We start from the raw sequence: 18,560 nt of genomic DNA on the forward strand, positions 1-18,560 counted from the left end.
AAAAAACTCACTTGGTTAGGAAAGGTTGAGTGCAATTTCAAGGCTGTTGCACAGAGTGGGGTATGTGGTGACATTTGCAAACTACAGAGGAAATTGGCTTCACTGTGGAATATCCACCTTGTGCATCAGCATTGTCCTGTGTAGGGGTGAGGTGCACTGCCAAGCAGGGTGTCCTGGCTGGAGGAGATTCTGCTTTTCACAGTTTCATTACTGGGTTTTTCTGTTGTTGTTTTTGTCTGATTGTTTGTTTTTATTAGCCTGTTTCCTGATTTAGACTTGTAAAAACACTAATAATTTGAGCACCCAAGTGGAGCATGACTCAGATATTCAAGGCTGGCTTCTCCATGTGGCCAGGACAAAATCACCAGACTTGTAGAAAGCCTCCTAAACTCCTGAGATCCACAGGACCTGATCTGCAGGAGTCTGCAGTTTGGAGCCCAGGCACCCACACCTCTTGCCAGAGGGCTATTTTACCTAAATATCAGCAGATTTAGTATTTGAGCACTTGAGTTTTGTGCTTTTCATAATTCATTTTTGAGGTGCAGTAGCCGAAAAAGACCCTTTTGATTAACCACTCTAACCTTCTGGATAACAAATGCAGTGCCTTTTGACATCAGCTTTAGAGCAGTATGGGGATGTTTGCCTTGAAGATGAAGCCAGTCTTGCACTGAGCATTGCAGTTTTTTTGGGGCAATTTAATTGTGGAGGAATGTGTTGCACTGCTCCTGTTCTAATGAAAGCATTTGAATAATCTATGTTTTGCATATATACGCACACATATGTAGTCTTGAGTGCCTTTGTTTCTTTGGCTGGGGGCCTGAATCAATCCTGATCCACACTGTTGTACATCAGGACTGGTCCTGGTAATGTGCCAGTAATCTCATAGTTTTCCATCCTATTGTAAATGTAGTGTAGAAACTAGCAAAAAGGAGTAATTTGTTTGAATCTTTGGTTCACGTAGCAGAAAATGAGGGGTGATGCATAGTTAAACTTTGTGTGAGAAGATAATTGGGAGGATGTCTGCTGGAGATGGGTATGGACTGAGGATCTGGGGTCTGATTTTAGGTCTGAGCTTTTAGAAATTACAGAATGTAGTGGCTTTTGCTTTGGGTGTTCTCAGTCGCTCATGATATTTTCTGAATTCAGCGCTGGCTTATGTTCTAATGAGAGTGACCTAACATTGTTCTTCAGCACTTCCTTTGTGTTGTATCCCCACAAAGAATCGAAATAAAAGATCTGCCCTTTTTTCTTTCCATAGACCATGACATGGTAGTTCACCCATTTCAGGGTCTTTTGAGTACAAGTGGGAGAAGAAGAGAGTGAAAAAGAAAAAATCTGGTAAAAAACAACCTGAACAAGCCTACTTCTTTCACCCAATTGAAACCAAAGTAAAAAATAAAACCAAGCCACTCAGGTCTTTCCATTCCTCTTTTAATGTGTATTTTAAAATACAGGCACATGAAAGAGGAACTGGACAGTAACTGTATTCCTCATTAGGCAACTATCCCTCAGGCAGGAGAGCCAGGTTTTGCTTTCTCTTGGAAGGCTGGCTGCACCAGTGTCCATTTGCAGGCTTAGGAGAAGCTTGTGAGCACTCCCAAGGAGTTCAGGGTGTAGTTATTTGGAGGCATAAAGCAAGTGTTTTCCAGATCAGGGGTTTGGGCAGAGCTGCAGGAACATAATAAAATATGTGGCTGCAGCCCAAGCATGCTGATAACAACTGAAAGTTGCTGGGTTAACTTGAGCCTCAACAGCAAGCACTGGAGGATCTCCATGGGGTTTGGCTGCAGAGCTGGCAGCAGTGGGGATGCTGGAAGAGGAAAAAAATGGAAAGAAAGGGCAGAAGCTGACCAGTCCTACAAGAAGGAACCCAAAGTCTCCATCACACTCGTGTGGCTAACTGATGGCAAGCATGCTTGGGAAAACCCAAAGAGAGGTGTATTTTGAGTCCTGGCCTTAAAAGATACACTACATATGTACTGCCCTAGAGAGAACAGGAATGTCTCTCTACAATTCCTGCTTTTTCTGAAGTAGGTTTGGCTTCTGCAGCACCTGTTGCATTGCTGGCTTGTTCCATCAGCAGCTCGTTGGCCTCTGTTTCCAGAGCTGTGTTGTTGGTCCTGTGCCCAGCATGGTGAGGTGACACCAGTGCTGTGAGGGGATGAGATGTGTGCATTGGAGCACCTTGTGTTGTAGGTGGCCCAGGAGAGGAGGAAGGGGGTGAGAAACAGGGGACCTTGCTCTGGTGTAACTGTAAACATAACCTGGTCTTCAACTGTCTGCATGGGAAAGTGCTGTCTGCCTGGGGAGCAGAGGCATGGCTGCCTCCTCCTGTGTATTCTAAAGGGAGAGGAGCCCTGCGGGGAACCTTTGGGAGCAAAGCCACCTACCTGGGATGGAGAGCCAGCCCTGCCCTGGGAGCAGAGCCCTGCTCCATATGCAGCCGGAAGGATAAGAGATCTGTCTGGGTAGGGGATGGGAATGTCCCCATCTCCTGAGCCAAAACCTTTCTGGCGGGTGGCCTCTGCCTCCATGGCCCTCCCCAGGTGGGTGCCTTGGGGCAGGGGATGTGGCTGCTGGGCTGTGCTTCTGCAGCTTGGGACGAGGGGGCCGTGGGGTGGGGCACCTTCTGTACCCCACTTGTGAGCACAAATGCCCTGGCAGCAGGATGGGGAGAACTGCTTTCACAACCTGGACGTGTTGTCACTCACATCCAGACATTTCCTGTTATCTAACCTCAGCCTTATCTTCCCCATTTGCAGCTTCCTCTCAAAGGAGGAGCGGCCCCTTCAAAAACCAGCTCTGGGCCCGGGCTCCTGGGCAGGCCCTGCTGCCGGCCCCAGGCCAGGCCCAGCACGGTAGGTGCCAGCTCCCCAGCCTGTCCTGCCTAGCAGGAGGGTGGCTGGGGACAGGGGAGGAGCAGTCCCTTGGGGGTGACCTCCCATGTCTCCTCTGGGAGGCCTGAGGGGACCGCAGGGGTTGTGACATCAAAACCTGTGGGCAGCCTGTGCTCCTGGTGGGGCAGAGAGCTGTCCTCACCTTCCACCCGGAGCTTTGGGGGGACCCAAGCCAATTGGGGTTGGGAGTGTGACCCCTCGGTACTGTCTGGTCTCTCTCTTCAGGAGCACAGTGGTGGAGTTGGGTGGGTCAGGAGCTGCACACCATCCAGGCACCGTGAGCCATTGATGAGGATCGACCACCATTAATTGCACAGGTGGTGAGTACGCAGCCCTGGTGGGTACGGGGCTGCATGCCAGCGCACTCCCCCCAGCTCAAACGCACACTGTGGTGAGTTGCTGGCAGTAGGGAGATTTTGATCTGAATTAGTCATAGATGAGACAGCGCACACAGAGCAGGGGAAGTTGTGGGATGGAGGAGGGTTTTATCAGGGAGAGACAGTATCCCAGCCAGGCACCACTCTTCAGTTCCTATCCGCTCAGTCCCGATGGCTCCAGGACGGCAAACAAAGGTTTTACTGCACCCTCTTACCTCCCCTTGGATAATGGGGTGGGAGCAGGCATAGGGGCAGAGTCTGGCACGGAGGGGCTGGGGGCTGCAGAGAGGTAATGGGGGGGTTATTGGGCCCTTCCTGGGTGCTTGTGGGCAGGCCATGGGGTGACGGTTTCAGCATTCTGGCACATCTGCCATCAGGTCCACCTGCTCCCAGCGGTTTACCCAGTGGGCCTGGCATGTCCTCCAGATACTTCTGTGGGCAAGTTTGCTCCTTGACTCTACAGGAAAATCTCCCCAGGATTTGGGGCCCAAACCGCCATGTCAGGAGAGGGGAAATTACATTTTTCACCTTTGGGATAAAATTTGAAGAGTCAGTTGACTTGTAGGACAAAATGGAATATTGTGAAGCAGGGCTAGGCAAAGGGGGGGATGTCCTGCTTGGGCTGAGCAAGGAGGGTTGCTTTTAGCCTTACTACAAAAACAATGAAAAAAAAAATCGGTGTACACAGGGCTGCGCAGGTAGCAAAAAGGGTGGCAGTGGGAACACGACTGTTTTTGCTTCCTGCAGTTTCTTAGGGACAGTCCTCACTGGAGCACTTTGGGCTTGCTTTCACCTAGGTCCTCTCCAAAGCTGGGACAACTGCTGAGCATGCGAGATCACGGTTTCTAGGAGTTTTCCACAGGACGGGGCAGCTGCTCCCCACACCGCCTGGTAAACTGCATCCCAGAGACAGCTGGAAGCCCAAGGTGAGATGGCAAGGGACCACCCAGTCACTCTAGAGCCAGAGGGAGAGAGCATCACCTCTCTTTTTAATGAGTGCAGGGACAAAGGTGTCACAAAAGGTGCTGCCCTGTGCTGCTGTGCACAGCTTGTGCTGGGAGCCCAGTGATCTGCATGCTGCTGAGATGCACTCTCTTTACCCACATGAAACCTCCTGGAAAGCAGAGCATGGCCTCGGCAGCAATAGCATCCTTAGCCTGGAACTGTCCCCTGCAGCAGAGCGGGCAGCCATGGAGCTGCTTTGGTATCTGTCAGCTGAGGAGAAGGAGTTATTAATTAAGTGGCTGCACTCTCTTGCTCTGTTTTTGTATTGTTTGCTGTCTTGCCCAAGTCAGCAGATGTGCTACAGAGAACTATGCTTGGGTATATGGCCTGGCTTGCCTGTGATGAAGTAAGCCCCGGGGGCTGCAGCTCCAGGCTTTGCTGGAGCCTGCCTGGTAGCTGAGATCTGCCTTACTGAGCCAAACATTCCAACGAGTGTCAGGCAAAGCTCCCAGCACAGGAAGATCCTCTATGGAGCAGGATAGTATCCAACAGCAGCTTGCCATGAGCAAAGCCTTGTCTGAGTTTGACTTTGGTAAAACAAAGGCTTCCAGCTGCCTGGAGAAGCAGACCCCTTTGCCCACAGATCTGTGGGGATTCTTGCTTTCAATGCAGGGAGCAATTTGTGTTTCAATGGGTGGAAAACAGAAATGGCCTTGATTCCAGTTCCAATCCTGCATCGTAAGTGCAACTCTTGGAATGGGTGCAGCCTGTTTGGAGTCAAGCCTCCAGTGATTTTACTTTTTGTTTATTTTCATCACAAGTTGCAGAGCAGTCTGACAGCCTTGTAAAAATACCTGAGAGATTACATGTGGCTTGGAGGGGGACTTTTTGTGACTTTGATAAGGGAAAGACTGAAGAATGCAGAAGGAAGAACTCTTTCTGTTTTCTCCTCAGAGTACACAGCTGATTGCTCAGTCTGGTTTAGAACACTGAGCTTTTACTTGGAAATACCCACTTTGGCTTGAAAACAAAAGCTCTGACAATGACAAGTCCATTCAGATCAGATATTATCATGATGGGGTGGGGCAGCAAGATCCATTCCTATCTGCTGATAGAATTATCTCCACTGTGTAGTCTCCTTGTATCTGTTGCTCACAGCAAGATTTCAAGTGGCTGTTTTTCCTCTCAGAAAGCCAAGAGGAGGGATTATTTTAAGCTGCAATTACAGAAGCTGTATTCTCTTTTTTTTTTCTTCCCCTCCTCCCCTTCTCAAGCCAGATCTTCCACTGTTAAAAATCAGCACTGAAGTTGAGGGAAGGCTGGTCATTGATAGCTGCTGCAGAGCCCACTGCAGGATGTGGAGGGCAGGGGGAATGTGAGAACTGCAAAGCCTTTGTAGACACTTAGTCCAGAAACTGGTTTTCTCTTTAAAGCTATAGCTGTTCCCTTGCTGTTAAATCTTATTTCACTCTCTGCTGGTCTCGAAGCACAAATAATATGTCTTTGACATGACCCTTTTTACTTTGTACTTTCACATGAAAAAAAGTTGCCCTTTCCAGGTAAATTTCTATGTGTGCACTAATAGATTGGATCCTATGATCATCTGTATAAAATAAAGTCACAGAAGTTAGAGATGGAAAAAGTTTAATAAATTGCCCACTATTTAATGCTGTTAATGTACTTCAGCTGAATTCTACTTTCATGTCTTCAGTGAACTACCTTCCAAAATATAATGAACATATCCATTTTGATACTAAAAATAGTGCAGCTGCTTCTTCAAACTGATGCTGCTGGTTATGTGAAATTAAGATCAGGGAACTGGGAAAGAAGCTAGAAGCACCATGGTTAAAACTTGCCTGGACCTGGCCTGCAGGGAATATGAATGACATTAAAATAGTGTTATGCAGAATGGATGTGGTGTAGGAGCTATTTTGCATTTTTCTGGGAGAGTTACATTGTATCAGAAATTCTAATCTTTTTTTTAGATTGAAATTCTGAACCACCAGCATTCAGGAAGGACACAGAGCACAGTAATACTTGGCAATATCTTTGCTTGTCTGCTTGTGTGGTTCTCTGTCACTCAAAGCACTTCAGGGGACAATCAGGAGGGTCAACAATAGGTTTTGCTAACTGGAAAAAAGCTCTGAAATAAACAGCAGCTCCTTTTCCCTCTCCCTTTGCCCAGGATGGTGCTCCAGTGAAGAGCTCTGTGACACTGGCCAAGAGCTGCAGTGCAGCACTGCGTGTATTTGACAAGCTGAGTTTGACACTCAGTGTGCAGAGTGTCAGTTTGTCAAATACCCCAAGTGAGGCATTTGCTGAGCAACGCGGCGGCACGGTGAGGGCAGTGGCTCCTTCCTCCTGCTCCAGCAGAAGCCTTCCTGTCAGTGTCCTGCTCCTCTCCAGAGACCCAGTGAGGTATTGAACAACCCTTCCCACCAGTGCTGAACGCTGAGTCTGACCTTGTGCTGTCAGGTTTCCCTCCCACCCCTATTTTGGAAGTGCCTGAGGGGGTGGCACCCTTCCTAAGGGCAAATCTGTACAGCAGTGGTGTGGGTTCAGCTCCTCTGCATTGCAGAAGCAGAGAATGTAGCCCTGGCTTCTTACTCTTAGCAGCCAAACACTGTGCTCCTCTCCTCCACAGTGTTAGCTTGCAAGTTGTTAATTAATAATCCTGCTCAATCAAATGTGCCAAGTTTGACAATTCAGACTCTCTGAATGCACTGAACAGTGAAAACTCAAACTAATAAAAAACCCCAGGACCCTACTGACTTGCTTTATGACAGCACCACCAGCAAATTGTGCAACATTTAAGAATATTGATAAACTTTAATGCTGAGCTTTTGGGCTTTTTGTTGCAACTATTTCTTGTCTAATATGAAGAAGTTGGAGTTTCTACAAAGCTGAGGCAAATGAATTTATATCATTGCCTAGGCAAATTGTGTTCTGCTTTTTGAATAGGTCTGACAAGTAGGGCTTATAGTGTACTTCTGGGCAACCATGGTCCTACTCCTCATGACTCACACTCCCGTGGTCTCCCTTAAAGCACCTACTCGTGACTCAGAGATAGCAGCACTGATCTTTATCACTGAGGTCAGATTCAAAAGAGAACAAACTCTAATTTAGGATTTGTTTTGCCCCCCCATGGATCTTTAATGTAGCAGGCAGCTGTGTCAACCCCAACCCTGTCTGCCATCACGGACCTCAAGGTTTCAACTGTGTCACAGCTAGCCAAGTGTTCGTTTGTGCTCTTCATCATTGTTTTCTTAAGCATTCTGAGTTTTTATTTTCAGTAGAATTTGTCCCTCTGCTTTTTGAATAACACCCCCTGCCCCAGGGCCTTGTTCCTTCTAGATAGCTGGGGGGAAGGGGAAGAAAGATAACCCCTCCTCTCTTACAAGAATAATTACCAGGTTACCAATTACCAGTGGGACACATTTCTCTGAGACTTCCTCCTCCGTGAACAGCAGGTTCAGCGGGGCTCTGAGGCCAGGGCAAACTTGAAGAGTGTAAAAGGCAATGTGCCCCTTCTGTTGAGAGTGTACTTCAGTTGCTCTGAAGCAAGGGGAGCTGCAAGTCTCATGACTTTGTGCTGGCCACAAAAAGTAGCATGTTTTTTTGGAGGCACTGGAGTTTCAGGGTAGAGGCTGAAGTTTCCCTTCTGTGCTGCAGCAGAGATGGTGCTCAGCAGATGAATCATGTCACCCAATGGGTGACCAGCACAAGAAAAGGAGAAGTTCTCTTGTTGGATGGTAATACAACACAGGAAAGCCCTCTGACTTCCAGAAGAGTGTTCTGCTTCCAACAGTTTTTACTACTAAATATACCAAAACCAAAAAAATAATCACACACTTGCTGCATAAGGAGAAACAACAACCTATGCACTGGACAGAGGCTATTTGTATTTCCACTGTTCTGCTGCTTATGATCAAAGCCATTTTGCTGCCCAAACTAGAGGCAGTGACAACACAAGGTATATACCATCTGCTCCATGTGGGCAATCTGCTACTTCTGTTGTATTCTGAAGCTTCTCTCAGGCTTCAGGTTCTTCTGAGGACTTCCTCAGGGCAGATCAGTGCTTGGAGGAATCAAAAGTTAGAGAAATCATGGTGTTACATAGTCAGTGAAAGAATTTGGTGCTGTGAGCTTATCATGGCAGAAAATCTTGCATAAAACAGTAGGCTGATTGAAAATTAATGAGGATGGCATTGGGAGGGGGGAAAGGAGAGCACCATGTCCTGTGTTTTTTGGCCTGGATCTCCTGAGGTGAGGAAAGGGAAGCTCAGTTTTCAGTTCCCTTCCCACACAGCCCTGACCTTGCACCACAGGCTTCTGCCCTGTGTGAGCACAACTGTCCTTGTGTGTCCATCACTGTGCTTACAAAACCTTCATGTTGCAAGCTGGAGACTTTTCTCTGATCTTGCTCAGTTGTCACCCAGTGTCCTGAAGAAGAGGTGTCACTAGAATTCAGAGTGCCAAAGGTCTTCCTCCCAGTACTCAGGCCACAAAACTCTGTGAGGCTGCTATTGGGCTGCTGACCTAGGAAGGGACAAGTCAGGTAGTGGAGACAGGAGCCACACAGGTCCAAGTCAGTGTGGGGAGAAGTTGTGTGACCCAGGGCTGAGCTCCTTCCCCAGGCCCCCCCCCAGCTGCACACTGATCTGTTTAATAAAACCCAATCACTCTCCCTATAGACTGGCCTGGCTAAAGCCACGTGGCACCTCCTCTCCTTGCCAAGCCCGAAGGACAGAGAGGTGCTGCCTGGAGGCATCCAGCTGAGAGACAGACAGACAGACAGACGGGGCATGGTGCAGCAGCAGCAACACAAGTATGTGTGAGATGCAAGTGATTAAAAACGAGGAAGCAAACCAGGCTGATGAGTAACACGATACTGCAGGAAATGCACTTCAGCTGCAGGCAGGAGCTGCTCAGCATGGAGCCCTCCTGCTCTTGTCAAAAGGAACTTGGCATCCCCAGAGTTCTTCTATCCTCTGACAGCAATTTAGTACTGTAACACTTTATGCCCTGCGCTGATAAAATTCCTAAATAAACCAGAACTAGCATCTAGGAGGAAAGGTGCTAGTGGCAAACCTGCACCCCTAAAGGTGCCTACCTCAAGCACTGGTGTGTCTGAGGTTGGTGCCCTGTGCCCTGTGGCTTGCTGAGCTCTCACTGCAGTTGTAGATGGCCACAGCTTTGTGATCTGGAGTGTGGAAGCACTAAGGCCCTGGCATCGTGCTCTGGGAGCAGTGGCAAGGTGCATTCATGCAGGCGGTCTGGTGTGGGATGATGAGTCCCCCTGCTGCCTTGTCCTCTTTAAAAGGGAAACCCAAGTAAAACTTCAGGTTAAAACATGGCCAGACTGTATCCCCCACCTTTTCTGCAGCATTACACCAGGAGACTGAGAATAAGCCTAAATTCACAAGCAACAGAAAAATGACAGCACTGGATGATGAAATACCAGATAAGTCAGAATTCAGCTGCAACAGAATCCTTTTTGAGACTTGTATTTGGCCTGGAAAACAAAATATGTTGAGCTAATCAAGCACTTTTCAAGGCATAGTATACACATGAGTGTTCAGAGCATCCCTATGATAACACAGGTAAAAAAATAGTGTCTCTGTTGAAACAAGACACATTGACACGGTCCTTTGTTCAATTTTCCATCTGTTTTATTATGCCTCTGGCCCCCACACTGCAAAACTGAAACACTACCAAGTCCTCAGCACCAGTTCTGCTCTTCCAGAAGAAAACCAGCAGGTGGCAGTTAGAAGCTCACCACCTGCAGGCACATTCTCTCTTCCCTCATCAACGAGCTCCAGCCTCATAGCAAATATTACATTCCTAGGGCATCACAACCAGCCCTCTACAGCCCCTTTACTATGCTTGAACAAAAAAGGTGGAAGGACAAGCAGAATGTACAACCAGGATTCACTGTAAAGTCCATTTCCAGCACAATCTCTGGCTCCTCGCAGACAGAATGTCCTAACAGGGAATGTAAGGCTTTGAGAGATGCTTGTTCCTGGCCAGCAGCATCTCACCCAGCTACACCTTCATTTGCACACTAAAGACATCCGTGTTTCCTCTCTTCCAGATCTGCTCGCACTCACCTTGGTCCTTTAGACTGCTTGGAAATTATTCATTCTATGAAAGCATGTAGACAGCCACTTGGCTGAGGGTTTCTGCACCAAATGCCAGGGCCCCATTTGCCAAAATGACAAGGAAGTTATGAAGTTCCCCTGAGCTAACGAAAGCAGCAAAACTGGTCTATATATTAGGGCAGAAGGCAGACAAGAAGAAGAGTTTCCTTTGGCAAAGTTCACCACTCAATATCTGCAGCCCTGCATGGCTGCTCATGTGGAAATCACATATTCTGCTAAATCATTTCTATTTCGTACTCCAATTCCATTGCATTCACAAGGTTCTCATACTCAGAATTTTTCCTGATGCTGTGATGGCCATTGTCTGCCATGGTCAAAGTGGCACTGGATGGTTCAGTCTTAGACTCTGTCTCCTTGTGCAGGCATGCAACAGGGGCTTCCACGCCACTTTCCAGTCTTGTGACATCTGCAGTGCTAATGCTGAAACAACAGAGAGACAGTGTTGGGAGGGACGACCAAATCAGAAGCAATTTGATTTACATCTTTGTCAGTGACAAAATCTAGTGCTAAATCTGTGAAAGAGTGGAATTTACATCAATCTAGTGAGAGCCTGGGAGGCTCTGAAAGAGTGACAAAAAAAAGCAATAAACAGTTAACGCTGGTGCCATAAACTCTCATGACATTATGTTACACTTAAAAGAGTTACCAGCAAGAGTCACTTTAGAAAGTAGCCACCATCAATAGTAAGGAAAAATGGTACAGTGTGAGGCTACAGATGGCTAAGATATGTCCCTGAATGGGTAAATAATATAAAAGGATTAAAGGCTGAGATTAGGACAGGGCAGAAGACAAGTTCATATAACTGTAAGCAAACAGGAAATGCACAAAATAATACTTGGATAAGCACTGGGATTAATTACTACAGAGAGCAGCAGTTTTTCCATGGCATCTGCAGGGCAGAGCAAAGGACCCAGAATCTGTCTCTTGTTCTGACACATTAGAATACAGACTCCCCCTTGCTGCCTCCTGCACTAAAATGTTCATATCCTCATGCTGCTGACCAAATGGACTGTCAAGGTACCACAGATACACCCCTCCCCAAGTCAAAGAAATCTTTGGCTTTTCACGGAGCAGAGAGATCAGTGTCATGCACTCAAAGTCTTCACATTGTTCTGGGTGAAAAATTGAACTCACAAAGCAACTTCATAGAGATGTTCTGGAGAAAAAAAGAAGAATCAAAGATGTGCATCAGCATGTTTCTTGTGCTATAGGAAAAAACACCAGCTGCTCCCAGATGTTCCCACCTTCAGGTATAGCCCTCCTACCCTGCCTTTCCCTAGAAGGAGCCGGCTAGGGCTGGGATTGAAACAGGGAAGAGGGGGAAGCAGGGGATGGAGCCATCCCTCCCGCTCCATCCCTTGGACTAGGGCTGCCCTCCACCACCCATGCCCTGGGTTTCTTGCCACTCCTGTCCCCTTCCCTTCACTCACTGTCCCCATCTTCATCCTGTCCATGTTGCTCCCGGTCCTTGTTTCGCCATCGGTTCCTCAGCGTGGCCAGCACCGCCCCGGTCACGGTGCCCATTGTGGCCACCAGTGCAGCAATGAGCGGGGCTGGGGTGGCCAGGGGGGCACCTGTGAGGGACAGAGGGGCAGGGTGACAGCAGGAAGGGTTGCCCAGCTGAGAGCAGAGGGGTGATAGCAAGGGGACCCAGCGAGGGTGGTTAAACAAAACCTGTGACAGCCACCAGACCCAGATGCTCCACAGGGCTGGGGTCAGCATTGGTGGTTTTGGCCCCTTTTGGGCAGAAACACAAAGCAAAGGTCAGGCAATAATTGCCCTCCTGAGGCCTGCAGCTGGGTGGCTGGGAGGGCAGCTCCTGCCTGATGAAAACCCAGTTGGGTTTTTAACACTTGGACTTGATGCTCTTAAAGTTGGATTTTTCTTGGGTTTTTTTGTTGGGTTTTTTTGTTTGTTTTGGTGTGTTTTTTGTTTGATTGTTTGGGGTTTTTGTGTTTGATTGTTTGGGTTTTTTTTGTTTGATTGTTTGGGGTTTTTTTTTCCAACCAGAATGAATGGTTCTACAAAAAACTGATGCTTGAGAGGCTGGGGATGTATGCCTTGTGGCAGCCAGGTTTGGTGTCTGGTCCGCAGACAGCGTTCACCAACCTGCCCTTGCCAGTTGGGCTCCTGTCTTTCCCAGCACTCTTTGCTCACCTGTGGCAGTGGGGGGTCTCTCTGAAGCAGCATCTCTCCTGGGTGCTGGTGTTGCTGTGGGCAGACCTGCGAAGAGTGAGGGTGAAGGATTGTAAGGGAATGAGGGATCGTAAGGCTCCCCAGGGATACGGGGACATTTCCCAGCCCCCTGCAGTGATCAGGCACACTGCAGCAGGGAGGATGCCAGACTGTGTGGTTTCCTCTCTCGGTGACAGCCAAGACACAATTAATATTCAGCATTATGTGTCCAATGGCATTATGAAAGGTGAAACTCCCCCCTCAATCTTGTCCAGCTGTGGCTCCAGGGACTCACCGCTCACAGTCAGCTGGACGGGGTCGCTCTGCTGCACCGCCCCAGACCCAGCCCTGTTCTCTGCCTGGCAGAAGTAGGTTCCGGTGTCAGAGGGCTGCAGGCTGTCCCAGACCAGCTCGGCCTGGCTGCCCAGGGGCAGGGCTGTCTCCCCTGGGGCTCCTCGGAACCAGCGGTACCGGATGGGGGGGGATCCGCTGGCCACACAGGTCAGGCTGGTCCTGGCTCCTGCCGGCACCGTCAGCCCCAGCTCGCCGGCCCTGATAATGGGCTTGGTCACTGGAACTGGAAGACAAAGCAGACAGGACCCAGGTGATGTTGGAGGTGTTGTGGAATGTTAGAGAGGTTTGGAGAATGTTGGAGAATATTCCTGAATATTCTCGAAGAGGTAGGAGGTACGACCCCTTTGCTATGCCCAACCCCATGTTTGGGAGGCCAATTAGATTGGCCCATACTCCGGTGCTACCTGCACCAGGGATTCGCTGTGCTACAGGTAAACACACCGGGTGTCCAATAAAAAGTTATGTTGGTGGCTGGGGTGTGGTCACGGAAGCACTATATAAGCAAAAGTTGCTGCGCAATAAACCTGAAGTTCGTTTATCAACCATATTGGTTGCACGCATTTTCTTTGCCGCTCCCGCATGGAGGGTGCTCAGGAGGGGAGAAGGCATATCTATCTGTAGGCCACAGGACCTGCCGAGTAATGAGCTCAGTCGGTGCTCAGCCTCACCTGTGCCCAGTCAGGGCTGGCCCAAGTGCGCATGCTCAAAGATCAAGGGCCAATAAAAGGTGGGGCCTGAGACTGGCAAATGGCTCATTCTGAAGCAGCTCAGCAGCCGTGCTGGTCGAGGCCAGTTCTCTACTGATCCTGTCCTCATTCAGAGCCTATCATCGCTACGAAGTTCGCCTCCTGTCAACATCTATCTTCCACAACACCCACTGGATGTCTCACTTGCTACAAGAACTGCAGAGATGCTGGCTTCCTGCAGCCAAAACTGGAACCAGACGTGGATGTTATCTCAAGAACCATGGGTTCAAGTGACCCTGGGTAGAATCACACTGGGGTAATGCCCCTTCCCCGGTCCATCCCTACACCTCCATGAGCAGAGAAGAAGGGTTAACACAGCAAGGGAGGAGGGAGCCTCAACATGCAGCCTAGATGTGAAACACTATTCTACCACCAGCTGGTGCTTCTCCTCCACACTCTATGGGCTGGACTGGCTACACAAGAGCAGGGATTTATTGCTGGATTTACCTTTGACAACTTTAACCATAGTGGTCATCTCCTTTTTTATCAGGCTGTTGTTTTCAGACCTCCAGATGACTTGGCAGGTGTAGTGTCCACTGTCAGGGATTTCGAGGTTGTCAATCAGGAGCGAGATGTCCCCTGGGCTGTGCTTTGGGATGCTGACCCGGTTTCGGAACTGTGACAACAAGACATGGTCACCAGAATCGTCCCTCCGGAAGATGGTTGCAGTGCTGTAGTCCCGCTCTATGCTCCAGGTGAGCATTTGCTGTGTGAAACCTTCTAAGGGCACATAGGTACATGGTAAAGTGGCAGATCCCATCCATGTACCCTTGATCTCATGGAGACCATACAGATCCAGGAGGGCTGCAGGGAACAACAGTTGAGGGGAAGAAATAAGAACACAGCAGGAGAGAACACCCTTAGAACAGACAGGAACCACTAGCTGGTGGAAGCCAACATGTGGCCACCCCTTAGATGTGCTGCAGACCACAACTGGATAAACCAGAGCCTGTCCCCACTTTACTGAACATAGGGAAGTCAACAATAGCTTTGACCTCATGGCTATTTTTATTGTTTGTCTCTGGACAATTTCCAGTTCTCAATTCCTCTCAGTATAAAGAGGCACAAATCCTGCTCCTGGTGGCAGCATCACAGCACTCACAAGTCCTTAAGGAGCAGCTCTTGTTCCTGCTGTCTTGCCCCAGCCCTTACACTCTAATACTGCTCCTTGGCTTTCCAAGCATTGCGGAAGCATTGCCCAAGCTTGTTTCTGACAATGAGCCTTGGTTTTCCTTTACCAGATTATTTTGGGAGAGGAGGCACAGCTCTGTTCTTCAAACCTCACATCCCAGTCAAACACAACTCCTTGATCTATAAGTTTTTAAAGGTTTTTCCATTTGTCTTCTTTCTTTTTTTCACAGACTTGCACTGAGAAAAACTAAGGGTGGAAGCTATTTAGAAAACTCCTCATAAACACACTCAAGTGCACTTGATGCACTCACGTTCGAGTATGTTCATTATTCAGTGCATTCATCTGGACACAATTTTGTTTAAACATCTCTCCCATACTGTTTTGCATTGCTGTGTGCCATGAAACAGCTGCTGTCACCCATTGATTCCCTGCACTCTGTATGTGACCAGTTTCAACACTAGCAGAGGTGACTCCAAAAGAGAGTTGATGGGAAGGAATGGGAGAAACTCAGCAAAATAAAAATCCCTGAGACAGCATTTTTAAAAGAAGTATTTCCTCCCAGTGATACTTGCTAAACTGGGACGTAGTCTTACAGACAAACAATGTGAATTTTCCCACTGGAGCAAAATACAGCTGGATCAGTATGGCTGTGTTAGAGATTAGAAGACTGATCAGAGGGATTTGTACTATCTATAAGGCATGATAACAGAAAAATGGTGAACTCATATTCTATCCCATTTTCTAAATCAGCTGAGCATCTTCTTGCCCAGCCTGCCAGCACCAGCTGTCCTGGTGGCACAAAGAGCCATGAAGGCAGGAGTCTTCAGGGCTCTGCTCTGAAGTACTGGACTTGGAACACGAAGGGTGGACCAAGCCCAGTCTTTGTGCTTTAGCTGTAAGGAACCTCAGATCTGACCTAAATATCTTGGACTATCCCTGCTTCAGCCAGAGAAGCACTCTGCTGAGCACTCAAGTGGGCACAGATTTTGTGGTACCTGGCTCCCAGTCTTTCCAGATGTCTGCCTGTGGAGACCATAGCTCCTCTGGGAGGTACCTCTAGTAGGAAATTACCTGAATTTAGCTGGTCTTGGCTTACCTTCTAGCCCCTTATCCCACTCCCCTTTTCCCCTCCTCCCCAGACAGGCACTGGTTGTGTTCTGCTGCATTCACTCACAAATTGCTTGGGAGACAGATCCAGAAATCTGAAAAGCTGTTTATTTGGTGATGAAGTTGTGCATATACTTCAATCACTTCTTCTAAATGCCAGGAGCAATTCTGTGCTGCTGCATGCAGCTTGGCGAAGCATCTTTCTCCTGTTTCCCAAAACATTCCTATGCTGGTGTTAGTGTCATCTGTGCCCTGAGAGTAGCACGTGTGCTCATGGGCATGTGAACCAAAGCCAAGATTCCAGTGTCACCTCTCCTAATCCACCTTGAGAGTCAGATGTTCATGAGACAACACAAAGGGAAATTGTGTGCACCCACACCTAGTCTCACAGGTCTTTGTCCTAGGACCATGCTAGCAGAACAACAGTGACGAATTACTAAGTTCTAGAAGAATTCATATTCCATCTTCACAAAGACTGGCTTCAGAGTTAACACAGCAGAGCAGCAATTTTTAAAAATGAAGACACTATAATTAATTTTTTCCCCCTACCCTCTTATTATGTTGATTTTTATTCTTATATATCGAATCATTTACTTACCATTGCAGCTGATGGAAGCCATCAGGAACACCACCATTATCCACACAGCTCCTCCCATTTCCAAGGACTGCAGCTCTGTTCACCCTTCCCTGCACCTGGGGAGTGACCCCCACACTCCTTGGACCAGAGTGCAAGTGAAGAACACTTCCCTTTCTTCTGTCCTTTGTCATCTAGGATCCTCTTTTTGAAATATCACGAGTCCGTTTCACTGCTGAGTTAGGTGAATGGTAAAGGATGGACAATGACTGTAAGGATCTTTCCAGTTCACACTTCTTCCATCATCCCCATCCACTTTTCTCACCATTCTCTTGACTTTTCTGACTTGTGCTCTTTTTTATTAATCTCCATAAGTGTGTGTTTCTTAATTTTGAAAACAAAAACCTCCACATGTTAGAAGTCAAGCAGTGACACTGAAAGAGTGAATATGAGTCCATTTTCAAGAGAAAATCTACACACCCTGGTCCATGACTTGACATAGAAGCTTGTTTCAGCACTCTATCTCATACAGAGGACTCTAAAAGAAGCTGAATTTTGGGAAACATGCCCTGGAATAATCAGAAATCTCAAGCTAAAACTGCTGAGATGTATACGTTGTGAACCGAACATGCAAGGCTTCCTGAAGCAGTAATTACACAGAAGAAAAAAAAAGAATATTTAGCTAAAACAAATATGAAGAACTGTGGTTCCTCAGAGGCAATGTACATGACATCTTTCCCTGGGGCAGAGATGCAGCTGCTAGTTTTCCCCTTCCCAAGTCACACAGCCAGCCCATTTCTTTCTTGAGAGAGAGGAAGGCACCCTGCAGTCTGTCCCCTGCAGGTACCCACCTCCCTTCTGCATACTGGGCATGACCCACTTCCAAGCATCATTTCTTCAAGAAACAGAGCTCAAAGTGATCAGTGTGACTCTTTGTTCTGCAACTCCTGCTACTATATCTCAGGCTAAAGAGATGTGGCACAGAAAAGTCCCCCTTTCCCTGAAAAGTGAGTGCAGATGGGAACCCAGACCCTGCTCTTTGAGACCAGCTCTGCAGAGCCTGCACCTTACACTCATGTTTTGACACAGCTTGACACAGGCTAGAGACATCTGCTATAATTTTCTTGGTGATAAAATAAGGATTTTAGTCTGTGAGGGGATGAAATTCAGTACCAAGCTTAGAGCAAACTATCAAAAAGTAGATACCTGAAGAAGAAAGTTCTGAGTGCTTTTTCTGATACATCTGCATGCAGGAAAAAAGGACAATTTTTACTGCAAGATCTGCCCTTCCTTGGAAAGCCCTTTTGTGATTACGGCCTTTTTGTGATCAGTCAAATCATGATAACAACCATGATTTTTCTGTTGTTTTCTGGAAAACCCGTTTGTAGTGAAATGAGGCAATCAGGTGTTGCTAATTACGAGGTGGGAGGCGTGAGCTTGTGTTAAGCCCAGCTGTGCCCAATTAGGGCTGATCCCAGCTGCACATGAGCAGGACTGGGGGCCAATAAAAGGTGAGCTTCCGAATGCATGCTCAGCTCACTCTGGAGCAGCGAGAGGAGGAGGTTTGCTGAGTCCGGAGCAGAAGCACCGAAGCAAAGTCAGCCAAGTCTAAAGGCAGCAAGATCAGAGCACTGTTTGTGCACCTTGGCAAGAACACCTGTTTGACTTTGAAGTGCCATTTAACAAGAAAGGTTTGTCTGCTACACCCTTTTAGTGATAATTGTGTACCTTACAATACTATTGCAACGGTTTTCCTCCCTTAGACGTCTTCCAGCTCAGGAGGGAGGAATGTCAGCCTTCACTGTCTTTTTACACTCTTCATAACAGAACTCATTTTATGTCACTTCCTAACACTCTCATTTCATTCACCGAGTTTCATTTCTGAAACTCAAACTGGAGTAGCAGTAACTTTTGCATCTTTTGTTCCCTAAAATGCAGATGGCTACAGCCTACACACACCACCAGACACCACATCCAAAACATGTCCCAGACTCCAGCAGGTCCACAGTAATTCCTCTGCTTTCAAGTAGAAGGACTCTAGGCTCCAAGGAGCATAATTCCAGACACTGACATTCACACGCACATGCAAAAA

General features: G+C 47.8%; 1 protein-coding gene and 1 long non-coding RNA gene across 5 annotated transcripts; one reads left to right on the plus strand and one right to left on the minus strand.

The window, feature by feature from the left end:
- The first annotated feature begins 2,732 nt into the window (after positions 1-2,732).
- On the plus strand, positions 2,733-7,158 carry LOC139802720 (uncharacterized). Of its 3 annotated transcripts, none has more exons than XR_011728760.1 (3): positions 2,733-3,217; positions 4,072-4,200; positions 6,405-7,158. It is a non-coding gene; the product is annotated as an uncharacterized lncRNA (long non-coding RNA). The 3 variants fall into 3 exon arrangements; XR_011728758.1 differs by having other exon boundaries at positions 2,734-3,217; positions 4,022-4,200; XR_011728759.1 differs by lacking the exon at positions 2,733-3,217 and adding an exon at positions 3,248-3,469 and having other exon boundaries at positions 4,022-4,200.
- Positions 7,159-9,869: 2,711 nt separating this feature from the next.
- On the minus strand, positions 9,870-18,461 carry VSIG4 (V-set and immunoglobulin domain containing 4). Of its 2 annotated transcripts, XM_071758138.1 has the most exons (7): positions 16,493-18,461; positions 14,103-14,459; positions 12,851-13,132; positions 12,538-12,603; positions 11,811-11,954; positions 11,515-11,536; positions 9,870-10,800 (listed from the first exon to the last, which is right to left on the minus strand). In XM_071758138.1, the coding sequence occupies exons 1-7, from the start codon at positions 16,548-16,550 to the stop codon at positions 10,596-10,598; spliced, it is 1,134 nt and encodes a 377-aa protein (XP_071614239.1). In that variant the 5' UTR covers positions 16,551-18,461; the 3' UTR covers positions 9,870-10,595. The 2 variants fall into 2 exon arrangements, with proteins under 2 accessions (XP_071614239.1, XP_071614240.1); XM_071758139.1 differs by lacking the exon at positions 11,515-11,536 and having other exon boundaries at positions 16,493-16,992.
- Between the last annotated feature and the right edge of the window lie 99 nt (positions 18,462-18,560).

This window comes from Heliangelus exortis, chromosome 14 (genome assembly GCF_036169615.1).
Source record: "Heliangelus exortis chromosome 14, bHelExo1.hap1, whole genome shotgun sequence".
Classification (NCBI taxonomy): Eukaryota; Metazoa; Chordata; class Aves; order Apodiformes; family Trochilidae; genus Heliangelus; species Heliangelus exortis.